The sequence below is a fragment of the Aptenodytes patagonicus genome, chromosome 3 (assembly GCF_965638725.1).
Source record: "Aptenodytes patagonicus chromosome 3, bAptPat1.pri.cur, whole genome shotgun sequence".
Lineage (NCBI taxonomy): Eukaryota > Metazoa > Chordata > Aves > Sphenisciformes > Spheniscidae > Aptenodytes > Aptenodytes patagonicus.
In genome coordinates this window covers 513,516-537,385 of record NC_134951.1, presented here as the reverse complement: position 1 = coordinate 537,385, position 23,870 = coordinate 513,516, and the positions used below count along the sequence as shown (strand labels likewise).

At 71.6% G+C, this 23,870-nt stretch overlaps 1 protein-coding gene across 5 annotated transcripts; it reads left to right on the top strand.

The window, feature by feature from the left end:
* Positions 1 to 5,649: 5,649 nt before the first annotated feature.
* Positions 5,650 to 22,534, top strand: DPYSL5 (dihydropyrimidinase like 5). Of its 5 annotated transcripts, none has more exons than XM_076332447.1 (13): positions 5,650 to 5,699; positions 11,539 to 11,803; positions 13,702 to 13,860; positions 14,709 to 14,888; positions 15,000 to 15,068; positions 15,462 to 15,506; positions 15,780 to 15,855; positions 16,872 to 17,028; positions 18,615 to 18,756; positions 19,158 to 19,300; positions 19,399 to 19,606; positions 21,218 to 21,386; positions 22,362 to 22,534. In XM_076332447.1, the coding sequence occupies exons 2-13, from the start codon at positions 11,543 to 11,545 to the stop codon at positions 22,445 to 22,447; spliced, it is 1,695 nt and encodes a 564-aa protein (XP_076188562.1). In that variant the 5' UTR covers positions 5,650 to 5,699; positions 11,539 to 11,542; the 3' UTR covers positions 22,448 to 22,534. The 5 variants fall into 5 exon arrangements, with proteins under 5 accessions (XP_076188562.1, XP_076188559.1, XP_076188563.1 ...); XM_076332444.1 differs by having other exon boundaries at positions 5,695 to 5,756; XM_076332446.1 differs by lacking the exon at positions 5,650 to 5,699 and adding an exon at positions 5,803 to 5,869.
* The last annotated feature ends 1,336 nt before the right edge of the window (positions 22,535 to 23,870 follow it).

The window sequence follows — 23,870 nt, the reverse complement described above, 5'->3', positions numbered from 1 at the left end:
TGTCTGTGGGTCCTGCATGGCGCTGCAGCACCGGGTGCGAGTCTTGTGTGGCCCTGCAGCGCTGGGTGCTGGTCCTGCACGGCCTGCAGCACTGGGTGCCAGTGCTACACGGCCCTGCAGTGCTGGGTGCTAGTGCTGCACGATCTTGCAGCACCATTTGCAAGTCCTGCATGGCCCTGCAGCGCCGGGTGCAAGTACTGCATGGCCCTGCAGCTCTGGGACCGAGCTTTGCAAGGCCCTGCGGCACTGTCTGCAGGTTCTGCATGGCCCTGCAGTGCCGGGTGCGAGTCCTGCATGGTCCTGCAGGCAAGCCTTGCATGGCCCTGCGGCGCCAGGTGCAAGCGATAGGCAGCCCTGCGGCGCCAGGTGCAAATCCTGCACGGCCCTGCAGCATCGTTGGCGAGCCGTGCACGGCCCTGCAGCAATGTTTGCAGGTCCTGCACGGCCCTGCAGCGCTGGGTGGGAGCCTGGCGCAGCCCCGCAGCAGGGTTTGGGGGTCGCAGCGGGCCCCGCTGCGCCGCACCGGCCTGGCGCAGCCCTGCAGCGCTTCCCTGGGACCCTCTCGGCCCCGCAGCGCCTTTCGCGAGCCGGGTCCCAGCCGGCTTTGCAGCACGGGGTGCCCGCCCGGTGCGGCGTTAGCGCGTCCCAGGCAGCTCCTGCACCCGCCCCAGGCGCCCACGGCTGGGACGCCCCGGCCGGTGCCGGAGCCGGTGCTGGCGGGAAGCAGGTTCCCGTCGCGGCACAACTGGAAAGGTGCCGGGGCGGCGCCGGGCTCGGCTCGGTGGTGCCGGGGGCACATCAGCAGCTCCGCGGCAGCCGCCGGCGGTGGTGGGGACCGTGGGGACGCCTGGGGAAAGAGTTCAGTTTTTAACGTACCCGACTCACATCTTTTTTTAAAACAAACAGACAAATTTTGTTGCACAGCCCTAGATGAAAAAGTAAAAACAAAAAAAAGCCTAAATTCCTTAAGATCCACCGAGGGAGTAGGTGACAAACACGGTGCTAAAACATTTTATTAAAAATATATATTGTTAAATTAAGTCTGCTGTCTGGACAATGACTGTTTGTTTTGTTTTCTTGTAGTGGAGTTTCAAAGAGCACTATTATTTTACTCTTATATATTATTATTAAAAAAAAAAACAAAAAACAAAAAGGCATTTTAACTTTGTACTTGAAAACTAAACAAGAGATTTCATGTGTTTTAGCCTAGACATTGAAGTAGCTGACGCTTAACTATTTGTGGGGAATCATGTACTCATACCGAGGAATAAACACATAGAGTTCGGTACCCTCCTCTCCTATGATTTGGCTCAGCCCGCGCCTGACCGCCACATTCCCGGCAGTGCCGGCGGCGCCGCCGCGGCCACCCCGGCCCAGCGTCCCCAGCTGCTCTTCCCCCCCACACACACCCCCCCCCCCACCACCCCGTTTTATTTTCTACTTTTCTCTTTCTCGGTTCGTTCCTTTTGTTTTTTGTTGGTTTGTTTTTTTAGGGTCGCTTCTCTATTTATTGCCGCTGAATACTGTGCATTTCACCGTATGGTTCTGGCCCGCGGGGCTTGCCCGGCACTCTGTTGTATCTGTGTAAGTATTGCTCGTGACATAGCTGTTCTGAACTAATTAAAGGTCAATGCGTGCAGCAGATGTAGAAAGTCTGTCCGTTCCGCTTCCATCCCATCCTCCTTTTTTTTTCTTTGGTGCCCAGAAGAGTATAATACAGACGAGCTCCTTTCTAATGTACTTGTGCTGGAGAACACTTGAATAAATGTACTGTTTTTGTGCAAAAAAAAAAAAGAAAAAAAGAGGAAAAAAAAAAGAGAAAAAAAAAAAACAAACCTGCGGTCCTGTGCTCTGTGTCCTGTCGGTGTCCTGGGGGGGGGGTCCCGGCAGGCGGTGGGTTTTCAATGGGTGGTGGGGTCCCAGTGGGTGGTGGGGTCCACGCAACGGCGGCGTCCCCGTCCCAGGTGCGGGGGGCTGTGGCCTGAGCACGGCTCCCGGCGCAGGGCACTGGGGGCTTTGCTTGTGCAGCACTGGGGTGTGGGGGTGCAGGGCCCCCAGCAGAGCGGGACCCCACATTTCTGCCCCATGAGCTGTGGGTGAGGAAACTGCCCCGCGCAGCTCCTGCCTCAGTTTCCCCTCCAGCTGGGCAGCGCCGGGTGGGTGGCGAGACTCCTGGGGACCCCCCCCAGTCCCCACGCCGGACCCGGAGGTCGGTGGTTGGGTCTTAAGCGTGGCCCAGGGGACCCCTCGTGGGACGGAGCCCAGGAGAGGGGCTGGTGGGGGTGAGGGGCCGGGCAGGTCGTGGGGACGGGGACAGGACGGTGGCGGGGACGGGCTGTGGGGGCACGCAGGGACGCTGGAGCTCAGCTGGGGCTGGGGTGGGGCAGGGGGTCAGGGGCTGCCCAGGGGACAGGCTGGGGCTGGGGAGGGCAGGGACGGGTGACAAGTGCCTGGAGATGGAGCTGGAGGAGGAAAACTGCCCAAAATGGTGGAGAACCAGGCTGGGGCTCTCCTGAGACACCCAGACCCCCCAGGGGCTGCACCCAAGCGTTCCCAGGGGCTGCCGAGGTCCTTGTGAGCCCCTCTTGGTCATCGCCAGAAGGTGACGGGGACAGGGGGACATCCCTGAGGGGTGGAGAAAGGCAAATGCCACATCCCTGAATAGCCGGTGCTGAGCGTGTGTGCCCACGCTGGAACATGGGGTCTGGTGGGTGGACACGGGGTGGGGAAGCGGTGGGTACGGCTGGCGGATTGGGGAGCCGCGCTCTGCCAGGGGCTGGCGGTGAGCGGGTGCCGCAGGGCACCGCGCCGGGGTCCCCGGGTTGTCGGGGCGGCTGGGCAGCACTCGCTGCGGTCTGTGGGTAACACGCTTGCAGTCAGCATTGGAGGCGGGGAGGGCTGGCACCCCAGGGACCTGGGCAGGCTGGGGGGGTGGGCGCATATGAACCTCCTGAGGTCCAACAAGGCCAAGTGCAAGGTCCTGCACCTGGGTCGGGGCAACCCCCGGTATCAAGACAAGCTGGGGGATGAAGAGATTGAGAGCAGCCCTGCCAAGAAGGACTTGGGGGTACTGGTGGGTGAAAAGCTGGACATGAGCCAGCAATGTGCGCTCGCAGCCCAGAAGGACAATCGTACCCTGGGCTGCACCACCAGCAGCGTGGCCAGCAGGTCGAGGGAGGGGATTCTGCCCCTCTACTCTGCTCTGGTGAGACCCCCCCTGCAGCACTGCGTCCAGCTCTGGGGTCCTCAGCACAGGAAAGACACGGACCGGTTGGAGCGGGTCCAGAGGAGGGACACGAGGATGACCAGAGGGCTGGAACACCTCTGCTATGGAGAAAGGCTGAGAGAGTTGGGGTCGTTCAGCCCGGAGAAGAGAAGGCTCCGGGGAGACCTTATTGCAGCCTGTCAGTACTTAAAGGGGGCTTATAAAAAAGGTGGGGACAGAGTTTTTAATAGGGCCTGTAGCGACAGGACAAGGGGGAATGGCTTTAAACTAAACGGGGGGAGAGTTAGACTAGACAGAAGGAAGACATTTTTTACGCTGAGGGTGGTGAGACACTGGCCCAGGTTGCCCAGAGAGGTGGTGGATGCCCCGTCCCTGGAAACATTCCAGGCCAGGCTGGACGGGGCTCTGAGCAACCTGCTCTAGTTGCAGATGTCCCTGCCCACGGCAGGGGGGTTGGACTAGATGACCTTTAGAGGTCCCTTCCCACCCAAACCGTTCTGTGACAACCAAATCCGCAGGGAGCTGTCACTCTGCTTGAGGGCAGAGCTGCCACCAGCGGGACCGAGCCAGGCTGGAGGAACAAGGCCAGTGGGGACCTTATGAGGGCAAATGCAAAGTCTTGCCCCGGGCAGGCAGAGCCCCTGGCAGCCGTACAGGCTGGGGGCAGCGCTGCTGGAAGGCACTGGGGGGGTCCTGGCAGACACAACCTGAACTGGAGCCCCCGGTGTCCTCTAATACAAGGAAGACATCAAAGACCAGGAGCGAGCTCAGCTGAAGGCCACCGCCATGCTCGGGGACTGCAGCGCTTGCCCTGCGAGGAGAGGCTGGGGGACGGGGGCTTGGTTGGGCTGGGGGAAGGAAAGGGACCCGGCAGAGCCGGGCAGTCCCCGAGGACGGGGCGGCACAGCCGGGATGGTGATGGGACAGGGACAGGAGATGGCGATGGGGATGGGGCAGTGGGTCCCTCCAGCACCCCGACCCAGCCCCATGTCCCCACCCCATGCGCCAGCCCCGGCACCGTTGGGCGCCGAGGGCCGCATCCTGCACGCAGGGTGCCCCGTGCCACCGGTTCCCCCGGGCTGCGCACAGGGGACGGGACAGCACCACCGTGTCCTCCTGTGCCCCGTCCTCACACGCTGGGTGCGTGGGGCTGCGTGTGGGCTGTGCTGGGCACTGCTGGGTGTTACTGGGCTGTACTGGGTGTTACTGGGCTGTGCTGGGCACCGCTGGGTGTTGCTGGGCTGTACTGGGTGTTACTGGGCTGTGCTGGGCACCGCTGGGTGTTGCTGGGCTGTACTGGGTGTTACTGGGCTGTGCTGGGCACCGCTGGGTGTTGCTGGGCTGTACTGGGTGTTACTGGGCTGTGCTGGGCACTGCTGGGTGTCGCTGGGCTGTACTGGGTGTTGCTGGGCTGTACTGGGTGTTACCAGGCTGTACTGGGTGTCACCGGGCTGTACTGGGTGTTGCTGGGCTGTACTGGGTGCTGCTGGGTGTCGCCGGGCTGTACTGGGTGTTGCTGGGCTGTACTGGGTGTTACCAGGCTGTGCTGGGTGTCACCGGGCTGTACTGGGTGTTGCTGGGCTGTACTGGGTGTTACCAGGCTGTACTGGGTGTCACCGGGCTGTACTGGGTGTTGCTGGGCTGTACTGGGTGCTGCTGGCTGTCGCCGGGCTGTACTGGGTGTTGCTGGGCTGTACTGGGTGTCACCGGGCTGTACTGGGTGTTGCTGGGCTGTACTGGGTGTCACCGGGCTGTACTGGGTGTTGCTGGGCTGTACTGGGTGCTGCTGGGTGTTGCTGGGCTGTACTGGGTGTCACCGGGCTGTACTGGGAGGGGCTTATGGCGATGTCATGGGTGGCCATGGGGGCGCGATGTGACGCTATGGGGGGTGTCAGGGGGTGCCATGGGGGGGTGTCGTGGGGGGGGGTTACCCTGGGGGGGAAATGGGTCGTCGGGAGGGGCCACGGTGGGGGTCTATAGGGGTGCCACGGGGTCCCGGGGGGGGGCCGTGAGGAGGTGCCAGGGGGGTCAGGGGGGCCATGGGGAGGTGCCATCGAGTGCCACCGGGGGTGAGGGGGCCATGGGGGGGGGCATGGGGGGGCGACCGGGGGGTGTTATGGGGGGGTCCCGTGGGGAGGTGCCTGAAGGGGCCACGGGGGGCGCACGGGGGGCCGGGGGGGGTCAGGGGGGTCGGGGGGCCATGGGGAGGTGCCATCGAGTGCCGCGGGGGGGCCGGGGTTACTCGGGGCCGCCCCCGCGCGCCTTTGTGCCGGCTCCCGTCACCACGGCAACCGCGCGGGCAGGTGGCCGCCGCTGGGCGGGGTCCTGGGCGCCGGCCCCGCCCCATCGCCTGTCAGTCAGGCCGCGCGCAGCCCACCCTGCTGGGGGGGCCTGGCCCCCGTCCCCGGCGGGGAAGACGGGCGGCGATTGGCCGGGGCGGCGGGCAGGCCCCGCCCCCGCCGCGCAGGTTTGGGTGAGAGGCGATCGCGGACGGGGAGCGCGGCGGGCGCAGCCGGAGCGGGAGCGGGAGGTACCGGCGGGGCCGGGCGGGGTGGGCTGGGCTGGGCTGTTCCCGCACGTCCCCGCACCGGCGGGACCTGACTTGTCGCGGCCGTATCGCGACGGGTGGGACAATCGCGACAGGTGCGTGTATCGCGACAGGCGGGGGTGTCGCGACAGGCGAGGAGGGGGAGTGCCCCGCCGCCACCCCCCCGTGGGGCGCCTCGCGGGGTGTCGCGGGGCAGAAAGGTTGTGTGTGGCCCCGCCCACGTACGGCGAGTCACCTGTCGCGACAGGGCGGTGGTGTCGCGACAGCGCGAGGGGCTGGCCTCGGCGGGGTGTGGCGACGGGGCCGCCCCGCCCCAGCGGGCCCAGCTCCCTCGGCGGCGCCGTGTCGCGACCGGGTGCGGAGCAGCAGGTGCGCGGGGCGCGGAGGAGCGGGGACCCCGGGGCGGCCGGGGCGCGGGGGCGGGGGGAGGGGGGGGGCGGGCGGGCGGGGGGTCCCGCCGGGCCCGGCCCATTGTTCCGCGGGGGCTCCCGGGCGGCCCCGCCCCGGCTCGGAGCATCCTTTGTGCTGGGCGGCACCGGGCTTTGTCTGCGGGGCCGCCCCGGGGCTGGCGGGGCCGGCGCCCCGCCGCGCCCCCCCGCAGCCGGGCACCGGGGCCCCGCCGCAGCGCCAGCGCGGCCGCCCCTCGCCCCCGGGCCGCGCCTCGCCCCGCCGCCCCCCGCACCTCACCCGGGGCCCGGCCCCGCAGCGGGGCTGCGCCCTGCCCAGCACCCCCGCACCGGCGGGCGGGCGGCGCCGGCTCTCTGCCCGGGGACCCCCCCCCAGCGGCTCCGGTCTCTGCCCGGGGACCCCCCGCAGCCCCGGGCCGGCACCACACCCCCCCCCCCCCCCCGAGGGCTGGCAGGACCCCCGGGGTCGGTGCCCGCCGCGCCGCCGGCCTGCCGCAGTGCCGCCTGCGACGCACCCACCCGGCACAGCCTGGGGTCAGCGCCTGGGGTGTGACGGGGACCCCGTAACGGGGCCGGGGGATGCCGCCGGGCACCCGGCACCCTTCTACCGTGGCAGCGCGCCCCACACGCGCTCGGGTGTGGCCGTGCCGTGGCGCGTGCCGTAGAGCGTGCCGCGCCAAGGTGCCCGCGGGGACCAGTACCGGCTGCTCGCGCTCCCGCAGCACCCCGGGCTCGGCGGCACGGGCGGCCGCCTCTACCGGAGCATCCTTGGCCCTTCACCCGTGGATCGTGGTCCCCCGGTCACCGCGGGGCAGCTCGGGTCTCCCCGTCCCTCCCGGGGCGGTGGCTCGGTCATCCCAGCACCGGAGCTCATCCTGGCCGGGGGGGCGGCCGGCGGGCCCCCCGGCAGCAGGGCAGGGCAGCCCAGGCCCCTCGCGCAGCACCGGAGCGGTACGCCGGCTCCCGGCCTGGCTGTAACCAAAACGGAGCCGGGGAAGGGGCAGGGTTGGGGGGACATGGCGGTCGTGACCACCCAAGAAGGCATCTCCGGGGCGGGGGGTCGATGCCCACCCAGCTGCCACCACCGGCCGGGGACAGGTGGCGGTTGTGGTTTGGTGTCACCGGCGGGGCTGATCCTGCCAGGGAGGGGACAGTCACCGAGCCCGGCCCCTGACAAAGGAGGGTCCCGGACAGGGCCCAGGCGGAGCAGCCCCAGCCGGGAGGGTGGGTGCCGGGCAGGGTGGGTGCCGGGGGGCTCACCGGCACAGACAAAAGCAGGGGGCGGTGGAGGGGCTGCGGCAGGCCGGGCACGGGAGCAGCCTCTGTCCTCGCCTCGCCGCACAATGCAGCTCTGCGTGCGGCCGCGCCGCATCCCCACCGTCCCAGCACAAAGGCCAGGCCCAGCAGCCGCCCCGGCCCCAACAGGTGCCCCCCCAGCAGCCCCCGCCGGGGCAGGGGTCCCTTTGTCCTGCCGGGGTCACAGCTGTCCCCGTGCCCCCGCCCCACCAGCCCTGGTGGCTCGGGGCCGGCGGAGCAGCCGGCGGGCGCTGGGGGGGCCGCCAGCCCCCCGAGATGGCCGCGCTGCTTTGTATGCCGGGAAGCGCCACCGCGGCCCCCCGCCTCCCGGGGCTCGGCCAGGGCTGCCGGCAGCGCCCAAGGACGGCCGAGCCAGGGGCCTGCGGCGTGGGGGTGCCGGCTGCGGTGGCGGGGGGTCCCTGAGGATGCTTGCGCCCCCCCCCCCGGTGCTGACACTGCGTTTCTGCCTGGCCTGGGGAACCTGTTGTCTCGCGGAAACCTCCCGCCTGCTGCCTCAGCGAGCAGCCGCCGCCGCCGCCGCCGCTGCCTGATGCTGGCTGTGCCACCGCGCCGCAGCGGCTCGCCGGGGCGCGGGCAAGAGCCCTGGTGTTCCCAGGGCAGGCTGTGCCGCGCTGGCACTGCAGCACACTGGGGGACAGAGGGGCAGAGCCCTTGGGGATGCTCAGTGTGAGCTGGGGGGGGACTGGGTGTGAGCTGGGGAGGGGGACTGGCGTGCCAGACAGTCCACGGTGGGCAGCCTGGGCTGGGCATGGGGACCGGCGTGATGGCTGGAGCGGCAGCTGGCGGTGCAGGAGGTGGGGGGCAGCGATGCCCAGTCCTGGGGGCTCGGTGTCGGGGCAGCGGGGCTCTCCTGGGGCTGGGTGCGGGGGGTGGCTGGCTGGGTCCCCGAGGAGGGGGCAGGAAAGGGGCCCGGCACAGCGGGGTGGGGGGGAGCATGGTGGCGGTGGCAGCGGCGGCGTGGGCGGCTCCGTGGTGGCCGAGGCCACGGGCAGCGTGTTGAGCTGCCAGCCCTTGTCTGTCCATCGTGTCCAGCCCACGCCGGGCTCGCCCTCGCCTGTGTCCTCGAGTGATGCTCCATCCCCACAGGCAGCGCCTTGCCTGCCTGCCACGCTCTGCCGCGCTCTGCCACGCTCTGCCACGCTCACCCCCTTCCAGCACACCCGTGGCAGCCACCCTCTCCCCCACCTCCCCCGTGGGGCCGGGGCTGTGGGGCCGGAGAGCCCACCCGCCCACCTGCACCAGGACCTCCCGGATCCAGCCGGCAGTCGGGCCGTGTCCGGCAGCATGGCCCTGCCCGCACAGCCCCAGGGCAGCCATGGCTGTGCGGGACCCCGGGGCGGGTCGGCTCCCATCCTGCTCTGTGCAGCACCGGGCACAGCAGGGGCACGGTGGTTTGGGGGGGGGGCACAGTCACCCCCTCCCCAAGCCGCTGTGGGGAGCGGGGCTGGGACATGGCTGTGGGGACCTGTGCCCTCCTCCCCCCCGTCCCACCTGTGCCGGGGGGCCCTGCCCGTGCCGCACGGGGGGGGGGGGGTGCTGCGGCACCGCTGGGAGCCGGCACAGGCTGCCTCCCCACGCGCTGCCGCGCTCCAGATCTGTCCGTCACAGCAACCTGCTTTCATCTCGGGGTGCCATGCACCACTTCCCTCCCGCACCCCCATTCCTGTGCCGTGTGAACACCCCCCTGCCCAGCCCACCCCTGCCCTGGGGTCCCGGGGGGGGCAGTGGGGGGGGGGGGGGGGGCAGTGGGCACCACTGTGTCTCCTGTGGTCCCTCACCCCACCAAGGTCGGTCTCTGCCCCGACATCTCTCCCCGTCCTGGCTGCTGCTGGCGCGGGGGCTCGGCAGGTCTCCGGCTGGGGCTGTCCCCCTCATCCCCCTCATCCCCCTGGGGCCAGCAGTGCGGCCGTGGGTCCGGGTGCCCGCCAGCACAGCTCTTGCACGGGGCAGCAGCTTCCCTGGGTGCCTGAGGCAGAGCCCGGGCCTGGGGGGCGCGGCGGGGGGGGCAGGTAGGGGCAGGGGCTGCCCCGGGACCGGCCGGGCTGGTGTGCCGGTGCCCGGCGTGCCGCGGCAGCCTGGCATGCTGCATGAGGAGCTGCTGCCGGCGGGAAGGTCGCTGCCATCCTGCCTCGGCTCCACTGGGACCCGTTTTCCTCTGCCGTCCCTCAGCAGCCGGCGCAGCTGTGCATGGCGGCAGCATTCCTGGCAGGGCGGGGGGCTGCCTTTCCCAGGAGCGTTCCCCGTGGCAGGGGGGCTGCCTGCGGAACCCCGGCAGGTGCTCGCTGCGGTCCTGTACCGGGGTGAGAGCGGCGGGACGAGGCACGGGCCGGCACCGGGCTTGCCCGCGGCAGGGCTGGCACTGCCGTTGCGGAGCCCCAGGGCAGGAGCCGGCCCAGGGAAGGGCTCCCGGTGCCCCCCAGCCCCAGCGCGGTTGTGGCCCTGTGGTGGGCACAGCCGCCCACCCTCCCCGGGCAGCTGCTCCTGCCCGCAGCGCCGGGAATGCTCAGCTGCTGGCAGGGCCCAGCTCTGCCCCGACAGCCACCGCGGCTCTCTGCCAGGTCCGGCGCCCGGGGAAGCCATTTACTGCCGAGCCGGCGTTTCGCTGGGCGGCTGGGAATCGCTGGCACGTGCTCAGGCCAGTCCCTCCGGAGCGGTGCCCCAGCCCCAGCATCCGCGCAGAGCAGCGGCAGGGCCGTGGGGGCACCGGGCCAGCCCCTTGCCACAAGGGACCGTGCCCCCACCGGCAGCATCCTCTGCCCCATGGCCCGGTGCTGGCCCCGGCGTCGCGGCGGGGACAGCGTGCGCCGTCCCTGTCCAGGGGCCTGGGGAGATTGGGGTCGGGTGGGTGCTGGGGCCCCGCTTGCCCCGCAACAGCCGGAGCTGCTCGGTGCGGGTCAGCCGCGGCCGGCGCTGCCGTGGGCTCTGCCCCGTGGTCGTGTCGGCGAGGCCAGGCAGTGCCCTGCTGCCCACATGCGCGCCCTGGCCTTTGTCTGGAGGAGGGGAGGCAGCACTGCCCGACCCCGCTGGGCATGGCCCTGCACGGGCAGCACCGCCGGGGTCCCTGGGGGGGCTTCCATGGGGCAGGGGTCCCCGCAAGAGGGGTCTCTGGGGGGGTGGGTTCTGGTGGGGTCCCAGCCCACCTCGTGCCCCCAGGGCGGGACGCGCTCCCGGGGTGCCCGCGCAGCCGTTGCGTGCCGTCCCTGCTCAGATGGGTCGATCGCGTTTGACCTTCATCTACCAAATGAATTATAGATCGTGTCTGGGGACACCCCTCGCTGCTGGGGGGGGGGAGAAGGCGGCGCTGGGGCGGCGCAGGGGGCTCCGGCAGAGCTGGCACCGTGCGGGGCGGTGGGGCAGAGGCCCCGGCGTGTGATGCCAGCTCCGGCACTCTCCACACCGGCCCCGGCCACCCCACGGTGCCACCAGGACAAGGCGGGCAGCCTGCCCCAAGCATGGGTGCTCGCGCCCCAGGGAGAAGCCCCAGCAGCGTCCCCTCGGCACGCACGGCACCAGCAGCCGAGGCTCGGCCCCCCTCCCTCGCACCGGGGTCCCTGTCCACAGCCGGGGGGGGGGGAGGGGGCGAGGGGGGGGCAGCGTGTGGGGCTGGAAGGGGTGGGGGTCCTGCAGCCCCGCTCCATGGCCGGCTCCGGGTGCTGGGACCACGGGGCGGGCAGCGCTGGCCGGGGTGCAGGCTCACATCGCCAGAGCAGGGGGGCTCGGCACGGCGGCAGCCCCTGACTCGGCGCCCCGGCCCCCCCCCCCCCCGTGGATTTCCCAGGATAATCCAGTGTTGACATGGCCCAGGGTGGGGACGGGCATGTCGGATGCGCAGCCGCGGGGCTGCCCGGAGTCCTGCCTGCTTGTCTGCCTGCACCGGGTCCCCGTGCCGAGAAGGGGGACTCACCCCCGCAGCGGCAGCACCGTGCCAGCCTGGGACCCTCAGGGGTGGGCAATGGGGGTGAGCCCCACCCTGGCCCTGGGGGGCTGTGTGGGACGGGGGCACCCGGCGGCCGCCCCGGGGCTGACGCCTGCCCTCACAGCGCCATGCTCGCCAACGCGGCCACCATGCGGATCCTCATCAAGGGGGGGAAGGTGGTGAATGACGACTGCACGCTGGAGGCGGACGTCTACATCGAGAACGGCATCATCCAGCAAGTGGGCCGCGAGCTCATGATCCCTGGCGGGGCCAAGGTCATCGACGCCACCGGCAAGCTCGTCATCCCGGGCGGCATCGACACCAGCACCCACTTCCACCAGACCTTCATGAACGCCACCTGCGTGGATGACTTCTACCATGGCACCAAGGTACCACCCGGCCGCGGCCCCCACCTGCACCCCCCGGGCGCGCTGCCTGCACCCTCTGCCCACACCCCGAGCCCCCGGTGGGTGGGTTTGCTCGGGGAGGGCTCCCTGGCCCCCCGGGGTGCCGGCAGGTGCTGCAGGGGGTCGGCGTGGAGCATCCGCAGCCAAGGGGAATGCCGGGCAGGTGAGAGCGTTCGGTGGCCGGGCCCCGCTGGTGAGAGCTGCACGGCGTGGGCAGGCTCTCTGCCCCGGCACTGCGGGCAGCTGGCTGCATCAACTCCCCGGCGGCCTGGCACCGTGCACAGGCTGTCCCCGTGTCCCCATCCATCAGGTCCGCTTGCTGTGAGCATCCTCCTCCCTCACCGGGGCCGCAGCGCCCTGTGCCGTCGTGGAGCCCCTCTGCTCCCATGGCTCCCCACGTGCCGCTGGCCGTGCCCCCGGCGAGCCGATGCTGCTGGCACAGGGCAGCGGGCGAAAGATGCCACTTTCCGGCAGATGAGCCCCCGGCCCAGGCAGCCGGGAGCCTGGCCCCCCTGCCCGGCCACGTTCGCTGCCAGCCCTGGGAGGGCGAGCAGAGGGGTGGGCGCCCCGGCAGGGACGGTCCCCATGGGGTGCAGCCCACCTGCCCGCAGCAAAGGCGCTGTCCTGCGTGGGGACCCCTCGGCGCCCCGCAGACCCTGCTGAGGGGGACACTCGTCCAGCTCCAGACCAGAGCATGGCAAACCCGGGCCGGGCTCGGTGGAAGGCACCTATAGCAGCGAGGCTGCCGTGGGGACGCACCGCGGTGCCAGCCCGGCTCGGGGCTCTCCCTGTGCTGCAGGGCCCTGCCATGGGCCGGTGGTGCCGTGCACCGGGTGCCGCTGCCTGTCGAGGGGCCGGTGGTGCCATGCACCGGGTGCCGCTGCCTGTCGAGGGGCCGGCACAGGCTTGTCCCGGGCAGCACCGGGGCTGGCCGTCTCCAGCAGCCCACACAGAGCAGCCATTGTGCCGGGCTGGTGCTGGCCGTGCCTGGCCCCGGGGTGCTCAGCATCCCTGGGCAGGGGGCTCGGCTCTGCCACGGCTGCTGCAGCAAAGGGGTTGGGGTGCCGGGGCAGGCCCTGTGCCACGGCACAGCGAGGGGCCCGGAGGGGCCTGGTGATGTGCTGGAGGGCAGGGAGCCAGGGCAGCGACCGTGGGCACCCCGTGCCGTGCCTGCTCCCCGTCCCGGCAGGCTGCCTCACAGCACTGCACTGGTGCCACTGGCCCGTGCCAGCCCGCGATGGCCAATTGGTAAAGGAGCTTTGGGGATTAGCCGGGCCAGGTGAGCCGGGGACGCCGTCAGGCGCGACGGCGCCCGCCCTGCTGCCCACGTGTGCCGCAGCGGGGGGGCTCTCCCTGCGGCCCCCGTGCTGCCTGGCCTGGGCTGGGCAGCCCCATCCCGAATCGTGCCCCACGCTGGGGGCGCGGCGGCTGCGGTGCCCAGGCCCATGGGCAGCCCAGGCAGGGCGTCCCCCTGGCACCCCAAATCCAGCGGTCGGTGGCGGGGGGGGGGGGGCGCAGTCAGTGCCCCGGCGGGCGGCAGGATGGGGCCCTCCAGATGTGTCGTGTGCCCAGATGTGCTGCTGCAACCAGGCAGCCGCGGGCAGGGCCAGGGCGCCGCGGGGGGCAGTTGCACCCCAGGGTGATGGGGGGGGGGGATCCCTGCCTGCAATGGGGCCCAGCCCAGGGCCCCCACCTGCCTGCGGGCAACTCCGTGCCCCAAATGTGGCTGCCCTAGCCTGGCTGCCCAGGGGATTAGCCCCGCTCGTAGCCAGGCAGGATTAGTGCCGCCCCGCGGCGTGGGCAGCACCGCAGGCCCCAGGGGCCGTTCCCCAGCGGGGCAAATCCTGTCCCCTCACCACCGCTGTCCCCGACACCCACAGGCAGCCCTGGTGGGGGGTACGACGATGATCATCGGCCACGTCCTGCCCGACAAGGAGACCTCGCTGCTGGACGCCTACGAGAAGTGCCGCAGCCTGGCCGACCCCAAGGTCTGCTGCGACTACGCCCTGCACATGGGCATCACTTGGTGGGCGCCCAAGGTGAGTCTGGCCGTGCCGCGCCGGTACGGCAAGGCTCTGACCCCGGCACAGCGAGGCAGGCGCCGGGGCCACGGTGCCCGGGAGCAGCTGCTGCAGCAGGGGCTAATTCCCAGCCCCGCTGATCCCATTAGCTGCTTGTTGGGGTGGGCTGGGCTGAGCCCCCAGGCTGCCTTTTGAGCTGCCTTGATCCGGGCTCAGCGGGGCAGGGGGTCCCTGTGGGGCTGAGCCCCTCGCCGGGGCGGGGAAGGTGCTGCTGCTCCATGGAGGGGACCGGGACGCCCGAGCACGGTGGTCCCAGCTCAGGGGGGACCCCATCCTGCAGCACGACCCCCATGGGGGCTGGCCCTGCTCGGCGCCCGGACCCCGTCCCACGGCACGCTCAGCCCCTGCAGTCCCCGCCGAAGCTGCCGGAGCAGGATCAGGCCTGGCTTGAGCCAGGCTGCTCCCGGCCATGCTTCAGGGAGACCCCCCGGCCCCTGCGTACCCCATGGCCCGGCCAGACCCTCCCCAGGCAGAGCAGGGGATGGATGGGGACGGAGCAGGTGTCCCCCCGGGGTGCATCCCAGCACCGGCCAGGCCAGGGCCAGATCACAGCGTGACACGGCGAGCAAAATCCCCCCCGCTCCTCCCCAGCATCTGTCGCTCCCCAGATCGCCCCGGGGTGCGTGCACAAATCCTGCTTCTCGCGTCCCCAAGGGCAAAGCGTCGGTCCCTGCCCCGTGGCGGGGGGCACCTCGCCCCACGCCTGCCCCGTGGAGGGGGGGGAGCGTGTCCCATGGCTGCCCGTGTACCCCGGAGCTGCTGTGCCCCCCCCCGCCACCGCGCTGACCCCCCCCGTCCCGGCGCAGGTGAAGGCAGAGATGGAGACGCTGGTGCGGGAGAAGGGGGTGAACTCCTTCCAGATGTTTATGACGTACAAGGACCTGTACATGCTGCGGGACAGCGAGCTCTACCAGGTCTTCCGGGCCTGCCGCGACATCGGGGCCATCGCCCGGGTCCACGCCGAAAACGGCGAGCTGGTGGCTGAGGTGAGCGCCGGGGCTGGGGGGTGCCCATGAGGGGCCTGGTAGCGATGGGGCAGAGCCCCCCGCGTCGCCCCCACCCTGACACACACCACGCCTCCCCCCCGCATTCCCCAGGGAGCGAAGGAGGCGCTGGACCTGGGCATCACTGGGCCGGAGGGCATTGAGATCAGCCGGCCCGAAGAGGTAGGTGACTGCTGGCGTCCCCGAGTCCCAGCACAGGCGGTGGCCCGGGACGTGGCTGGGATGCTCCGGGGCATCCTCACAGCTGGCACCGCCCATGCACCCACCCATGCACCCACCCGTGCCGTCCGTGCACCCATCCGCACGCCATCCATGCACCTGTCTGCACACCATCTGCGCAACCATTTGCACACCCGTCTCCGCACCACCGGCACGCCATCTGCACACCCGTCCGTGCACCAACACGCCTGTCCATACACCCATCCTCGCACCACCCACCCACCCACCCATCGGTGCCACCGGGCCTGACCCCGCGCCGTACCCCGGCTGGGGCGTTGTGCCGTGCCGTGCCGTGCCGTGCCGTGCCGTGCGTCTCACCGCCCGCTCTCCCCGCAGCTGGAAGCCGAGGCCACGCACCGCGTCATCACCATTGCCAACAGGGTGAGTGGTCCTGAGCCAGGCGGCCAGGACGGTTCGTGCCGGGGTCCCGTTCCCCCCCCGCCCCCGCGAGCGAGCTGGGTGTGCGGCACACGGCCGTGCCGGAGCGCGGTGGGCATCCCACCTCCTCCTGCGGCTGGGGCATCCCCCATTGCCACATCTGGGGGTGGGTGCCCCAGCTCCGTGGGGGGGTCCCTGCGCCCCGGTAGGGGCGCGGGGACCCCCCCACGGAGCCGGGGCGCCGCGGGGACGGTGGCACTGACCCCCTGTCCACAGACCCACTGCCCCGTCTACCTGGTGAACGTCTCCAGCATGTCTGCGGGGGACGTCGTCGCCGCCGCCAAGATGCAAGGTAGGGGGCCCGGATGGGGACCCCCGGGAGCGGCCTCCCCCTGGGGCAGGACGTGGGCCCCACACCCCCCCACACTCCCCCGGGCTGGCAGTGGGGTGGGACGGGGACCCCCGTGGGTCCCGGACTCGGTGTGGGTGGGGGTCTGGCCCCAGTGGGGCAAAACCTCCATCTCCCCCGGGATCGCGGCCATGCGGCGGGAGCCCGCTGGCCCCGCCCCTCGCCCGCTGGTCCCGCCCCCTCGCCCGCTGGTCCCGCCCCCTCGCCCGCTGGCCCCGCCCTCTGCAGGCGGAGCCCCTGGCGCTCCCCCCTGCCTTGTAGCCCCGCCCCCTACTGTGGAAGAGCCCTTAGCTCCGCCCCACCTGCAGCACCGCCCCCGGCTCTTGGCGCCCCGGGCCCCGCCCCCTGCCCTGTGGCTCCGCCCCCTGCCCTGTGGCTCCGCCCCCTGCCGTGCGGGCTGTCCCTGGACGGGAGGCTCCGACACGCGTGGGCAGAGGGGGACACGCGGGGACACGGGACACAGACGGGGCGAATGTGGGCACCGGGAAGGTCACGGGCTTGAAGGAGCACGGGCAGGGGCACATGCAGGGCCGTGTCCCGTGCGGAGGCGTGGGCACGCGCGGCGCAGGAGATGCGGGGCCGTGGACGCACGCAGAGACGCGCGGGCTCTCGCACGGGCAGGGGTGCAGGCGGGAAGGGACACGCGGGCCCAGGAGCACGTGTGTGGGCGCGGAGACGTGCCCTCGGACGCGCGTGCACCCGCGGGCCCACAGCCGCAGGGCACCCGCAGCTCTGCTTGCGCAGACACGCAGCACAGACGTGAGCACACGTGTGCACGCGGGCACGCACGTGGACGTGGGGCTCGTGCCCAGACGGGGGCACACGCTGCCTGCAGAGATACCGGCACGGGCAGAGCTCACACGCGCTCCTTGCAACTTGCCCGTGCACGCCCCTCCCTCGCACACCCGCCCCCCCGCCCCGCTGCCCCCAGCCCCACGCGTGTGCCTCCGCCCCGGCAGGGAAGGTGGTGTACGCGGAGACGACCACGGCGCACGCCACGCTCACCGGGCTGCACTACTACCACCAGGACTGGTTCCACGCCGCCGCCTATGTCACCGTGCCACCGCTGCGCCTGGACACCAACACCTCCGCCTACCTCATGAGCCTGCTCGCTAAGTGAGGCACCCCGGGCACCCCACGCCATGGGCACCCCTCCCTGCGGGCCATGCTTCCCCGCACCCCCTCCCCAGCTGCCACGCTCGCTGGGCACCCCGCTCCCAGGGCGCGGTGCTCTCCGGGCATCCCCGGTGTCCAGCGTGCCCAGGCGTCCTGCTCCCAGGTGCCACGCCATCTGGCTGCCCCGTCACCCCAGCATCACGCGTTCTGGCGCCCTGCTCCCCAGGCACCCTGCTCCCCTGCGCTCTCCAGACACCCCATCCTTCAGGCACCCCCCCCTCCTTGGGCTAGCCCCCAGGCACCCCACATCCCCAGCACCTTACTTCTTGGGCACCAGGCTCTCTGGGTGCCTCACCTCCCAGGCACTGTGCTCCCTCGGGGCCTCGCTCTGTGGGTGCTGCACTTCCCAAGCACTCGCTGAGCACCTGGGATGCTGGGTGCCCCACTCCCCAGGCACCCCACTGCATGGGTACCCCACTCCCTGGGCTCCCTGCTCCCTGGGTGCTGGGCTCCCTGGGCACCCCACTGCATGGGTGCTCCGTTCCCTGGGCACTGAGCTCCCTGGGCAGCCCACTGCGTGGGTGCCCCACTCCCCAGGCACCCTGCTCCCTGGGTGCTGATCTCCCCAGACACCCCGCTCCCCAGGCACTGAGCTCCCTGGGTGCTGATCTCCCCAGACACCCCGCTCCCCAGGCACTGAGCTCCCTGGGCACCCCACTGCATGGGTGCCCCATTCCCTGGGCACCTCGCTCCCCGGGCACTGAGCTCCCCAGGCACCCCACTGTGTGGGTGCCCCATTCCCTGGGCACCCCACTCCCCGGGCACTGAGCTCCCCAAGCAACCTGCTCCCTGGGTGCTGAGCTCCCCAGGCACCCCACTCCCTGGGTGCCCCATTCCCTGGGCACCCCCCTCCCTGGGCACCCCGCTCCCTGGGCACCGAGCTCCCCGGGCACCCCACCGTGTGGGTGCCCCATTCCCTGGGCACCCCGCTTCCCGGGCACTGAGCTCCCCAGGCACCCTACTCCCTGGGTGCCCCATTCCCTGGGCACCCCCCTCCCTGGGCACCCCGTTCCCTGGGCACTGAGCTCCCCGGGCACCCCACTGCGTGGGTGCCCCACTCCCCAGGCACTCTGCTCCCCGGGCGCTTAGCTCCCTGAGCACCCGGCTCCCTGTGCACCCCATTGCGTGGGTGTCCACTCCCCGAGCACCTCGCTCCCCAAGTGCTGAGCTCCCCAAGCACCCCACTCCCCGGGCACTGAGCTCCTCAGGCACCCCGCTCCCCAGATGCTGAGTTCCCCGGGCACCGAGCTCCCAGCGCACCCCACTGCATGGGTGCCCCACTCCCCGGGCACCCTGCTCCCCAAGTGCTGAGATCCCCGGGCACCCCATGGCGTGGGTGCCCCACTCCCCAGGCACCCTGCTCCCTGGATGCTGAGCTCCCCAGGCACCCCACTGCATGGGCGCTCCATTCCTCGGGCACTGAGCTCCCCGGGCACCCCGCTCCCAGCCGCCTGCCCCGCCGCCGGCTGGCTGTGGCCAAGCCGCCCCGGCCGTGCCGTCAGCAGCTCTGCCCCCTCCTCCCACAGCGACACGCTGAACATCGTGGCCTCCGACCACCGGCCCTTCAGCACCAAGCAGAAAGCCATGGGCAAGGAGGACTTCACCAAGATCCCCCACGGCGTCAGCGGGGTGCAGGACCGCATGAACATCATCTGGGAGCGAGGCGTGGTACGGGGTCCCGCACCCCTCCCCTACCCACAGGCACCCCCGGGACAGGGCTAGGACAGGGCTGCCCCCTGCCCCCGGCTCTCAGGGGGGCTCAGCAGTGGGTCCGGCTTGGGCTGAGCTTGCCCCAGCTTTGGGGCGGGAGGGCCCTTTCCCCGGGTCCCACGGGACGTCCCATGGGGTGTTTGCCCTCTGGCACGGGGGCGGGCGAGGTGCTCCCCAGTGCAACCCGGTGGGTCCCAGCAAGGGCCACGGCCCCGGCAGCACCCCCTGAGGTGTTGGGGAGGGTTTGGGGTGGGCAGCACGGAGCGCGAGGGACGGGGCGCAGGCAGCCGGGCAGCGCTGCGGGGCTGGGGCAGGATGCGGCCCGGCACATCCTCACCCCCCCCCTGCTCCGGTGGCAGGTCGGGGGCAAGATGGATGAGAACCGCTTCGTGGCTGTGACCAGCTCCAACGCCGCCAAGATCCACAACCTGTACCCCCGCAAGGGCCGGATCATCCCTGGGGCCGACGCCGACGTCGTGGTCTGGGACCCCGAGGCCACCAAGTAAGTGCAGCCAGCGGGGGGGGTGGGGGGGGGGTGGGCCGGGGAGGGGGCTCCCTGTGCCGCCGGGCGCCTGCTCACCACCCCGTCCCCCCGCCCAGGACCATCTCGGCCAGCACCCAGGTGCAAGGGGGGGACATCAACCTGTACGAGAACATGCGGTGCCACGGGGTGCCCCTGGTCACCATCAGCCGTGGGCGCGTGGTCTACGAGAACGGCGTCTTCATGTGCGCCGAGGGCACCGGCAAGTTCTGCCCGCTCCGCTCCTTCCCGGACTCCGTCTACAAGAAGCTGGTGCAGCGGGAGAAGGTAGGGGCAGGTGGGGGCCGTGCCGGCGCTGTGCCGCGGCGTGGGGCAGGGCTGCGCCGTGCCTGGCTCCCAGCCGCTGGAGGGGACGAGGGAGGTGGCGGGCCGCAGTGGTCCCAGCGGCGTGGGTCGGTGCTGCCAGTGCCGGGAAGATGGGTCTGTGCCACCTAGTGCCATGCCGCCCCGGTGCCACGCCGTGCCGTGGTCGGTACCGCCCTGGAGCATCGCGTGGCGGGAGCGCAGCGTGCCTCGTGCCGGGGACGGGGGAGGATGGCAGCGGCAGTGTCCGGCCAGGGGCAAGCGCCGACGGTGGCATCCCTGCTGGTGGGCATACAATGGAGGACACCCCCCCGCCCCCAGCTCCTGCCCTTCCCTGGGCCCTTGCCCGCATGCCGGCAGCGCAGAGGGTTTGGGGACGGTCACCCTGTGCGCTGCTGCAGCCGGCGGTCATCCCGGCACATGTGCAAGGCACGTGCCAAGCGTCGGGGGCCCCCCCGTGCCCCGCTGTCCCAGGCTCTCTGACCTTTGCTGGGTCTCCCCCTCTGCAGCCCCCCCTCTGCAGCCCCCCCCCCCGAGCTCACGGTGGCCCCACACGCACTGGGGCAGGGACAGGGACACACGTGACTGGGACAGGAGGGGACCCCGGGGCACGCGCCCCCCCAGGTCTGCAGGGCAGGTCTCGCCCACGCTTGGCGGGGCTGCAGAAGCCCCTCTCCTCCTCTCTGCCCCCCCCCCCCATTGCCCCCATCCTGCAGCGCCGGCCCTGCACCCCATTGCTGACCCACTGTGGGCGAGGGGCATGGCCACCACCCCGCTGTCTCCCTCTGCACTTGCGGGTCCTCGGGGCTGTCCCGGCGTGACACCCAGGAGCTCCGGCAGACCCAGTGCTGGGGACCCCTCCATGCCCCCGCGCCTCTCGCCAGCCCCTGGGGATGCGCTGGGGGGGCTCGACGTGGTGCTGATGCTGCGAGGGAAGGGGACAGCGGGGGGGGCCCGGTGCCGTCCCAGGGAGCTGGGAGCCGATGCCCAGCGCCGGGGTGCCCGGCTGGAGCCGTGCGCGGCTGGGGGCAGCGCCGGGGGGGGGGGGCACAGGGCAGGGTCTTGCTGCTGCATCTGCATGGGGCATCGCCTGCCTGCACGAGCCGCTCTGAGCACTCACCTGCGCCTTGCTGCGGGGGGGTCAGCTTGGCATCGCCGGGGGGACGGGGGCGAGGGGCTGCGCCGCCGGGACCACCCGCCTTCCCCAGCCCCTGCCCTGGCACTGCTCTGCGCTGGCACCTCCTGCACCGGGAGCCCTGCAGCCCGGCCAGCATCCCGCTCAATGCCTCTTGTCCCCAGCTGCACCTCTCCCCTCGCCGCAGCCCCCTCCCCACGCCGCAGCCCCCCCACCACACCGCAGCCCCCTCCCTAGCCGCAGCATGCCCTGGGCCCCTTCCTTCCCCCGCTGCACCCGGCTGATCCGCACCCCGCTGTAAGGCAGTGGCACCCCTAACCCCACTCGCGCCGCAGGGCGCCCTGGTGCTCCCCCCACGCCCCGGCCGCAGCCCCCCGCCCGCCGTGGCGCGGTGCCGCCCGGGCTGACGCTCTCTCTGCTTTCTCTTTCCCTTCCGGCAGAGTTTAAAGCTGCGGGGTGTGGATCGCACCCCGTACCTGGGGGACGTGGCCGTGGTTGTGCATGCCGGGAAAAAAGAGACGGGGACGCCCCTGGCCGATACGCCCACCCGGCCCGCCACGCGACACGGGGGCATGAGGGACCTCCACGAGTCCAGCTTCAGCCTGTCCGGTAAGAGCGGGGCCGCAGCGAGGGTCACGGCAGCCCCGGCCCCGCACCCAGCCCCCCCCCGCCCCGGGGCTTGCCGGAAGCCCCGCATCCGGCGGCTCTCCGGCACCGGCCGGGCACTTGCCTACCCAGGGTGTCCCCACCACCACCCCAGGGTGCAGCCCCCCTTCTCCTGGGCAGGGGGCCATGCCGCCCCAGTGCTCCGGTGGCAGAGTAGGGAGCTGACCCCATCCCCAGACCCGCAGCCCCTCCAGCCCTCGCCCGTCCCTCCGTGCACCGTCCATCGCGTGGCTGCGCCTGGTGGGGGTCCGTGCCGGGCAGGGGGTGGCTGGGGGGCCGAGGCGGGCAGGACTGAGCCGGCGCATGCGTTGTGTTTGGCCCCGGCGGGCGCCTTTGTCCACGGGAGCAGGACCGGAGGGATGGGGGGGCATCCCCGCGGTGCCGGCTGGCACCCGCCATCCCACCCCACAACCGCCGTGGCACTGCCCGGTGCCGGACGGGACCGAGCCGTGTGCCATGCTCCGGCAGGAGTGGGGCTGGCTGCATCCTGCTCCCTCGGCTGCGGCACTCCGTGCTGCCCATTCTCACCGCAGCTCAGTTCTGGCCGTGCCGGGGCTGGCAGCTTCAGGCGATGCTCCCTGCTGGCACCCCGCTCGGTGCTCCCGGCAGGGCCGGGGCCGCTCTGACCCCCCAGGGTGGGACGCTGGGGCCTGGGGGGGTCGCAAGCGTCAGTCCCAGCACGGCCGGTGCTGCACGAGGCACCGGTGCTCCGGTGCTCGCCCACCGCGTGCAGCACAGCCGAGGTGGGAGCGGGGCTGCAGGAGACCGAGGAGCACCCGCTGTCCCCACGATGCCGGCGGAGGGGTGGGAGCCGGGACCCCGTGAGGCTGCTGGCCTTGCTGGGGGTGCCGGGGTGGCCATCGGGCTCTCGCCCCGGCGCTGACAGCCCTGACGCCCGTCTGTCCGTCTGTCCGGCAGGTTCTCAGATCGATGACCACGTTCCAAAGCGAGCTTCGGCCCGGATTCTCGCTCCCCCCGGAGGCCGGTCGAGCGGCATTTGGTAGAGCCGGGGACCTGTCCCCCAACTGAGGACCAGGCGCCGGCCCCACGCCGCCCCCCCCGGGACCCCGGCTCCGGCGGGGCTCCCCTCGCACCGGGGGGCCCTGCCCGGCCCCCGTCCTGCCCGCGGGGCCATGCCGGCAACGTGAGCCGGCAGCCGTGCACGGTGGGTCGGGGGCTGGGGTCCGCGGCCCGGCCGGCAGGAGGGGACGGGGGCAGGGGGTGGGTCTGCCCCGGCCCTTTTCTGTTTGCACGTTGGGTTTGGATCAGTGAATTTTTGACTTGTTTGTGCATCACGTGGAAATACTCCGAAGTGGTTTGTGTCACTAGCGTTAGGGGAGAAGCAGGGACCCCCCCCACCCCCCTTCCGCCCTTCCCGCCCCCGGGCTGGGCCCCCCCCCCATCCCTGCACCCCCTCCGGCCCCCACCTCCTCTCCCACCCTGGCCTCGGCCCCACGCGGGATGCATGAGCCCTTCCCGCGCCCGGCGTCGGGGCACGCACACGCCTGCACGAGCGTGGTGCCAGCAGCTGCCCGCCGGCACACGCGTGCACACACGCCTGCATCCCTCCGTGCAAAGGGCTGGCGGGCTCCCCAGCTGCTGCGCACGTGTGCACACGCGTGTGCGTCACGCCACGCGTGGTCTGGGTGAGATGTTCGTAGCACACACGTGCACGCGCGCGCGCGTGCCTCCGTGCAAGGTGCAGGCACTTCACTGCCGTGTGCGTGCACGCGTACGTTGCGCCACGCATGGTCTCAGCGAGACGTTCATTGCACACACGTGCGCACACGTGAACCCCTCGGCAGGCGCACGCCTGCGCGCGCGCACGTCCCCATCCCTCCGTGCACGACGGCAGCCGCCTCTTTCACGCCGTGCCAGCAGCACCCCCCACCCCTGCCCCTCCACGCCCCGCCGCGGGGCTGCCGGGGACCCTGGGGCTGCCGGGGCCGGCGATGCTCCCGGGCACCCGCGGCGGGTGCCGGTGGGGTGCGGGTCCGGCTGTGCGTGGCCCCGGCAGAGCGGGGTCCCCGTCCCGCCCCCCCCCCCCCCCCCACGTCCCGCACTGGTGCTATCTGGCGGGCGCCCCGGCCCCGCTCCCCGCTCCCCCCTCCCCAGCCTCTCCCCCCGGGGGTAGTGTCAGATGTGAATTGTTCCTTGTGCACTTTTCCCCTAGATGGTCCCTGTAGGTGTGCGGGGGGGCCGGGTGGGCGCAGCCCAGCGCGGGGGTCCTGCCCGCCCCCGGGTAGTTGCATATTGGCCGTTTTAGGAACCTGCAGTACGTTTCTGTTTGCTCATTAAAGACCGTTCTCACAGCGCCCGGCCTCGACGCCTGCTTGGGGGCTGGCTGGGGGGGGGGGGGTGTCCCGGCTGGGGTAAGGCACATGGTGGGCTCTGCATCACACCCCACCTCCCGGCGTGCACGGCCCT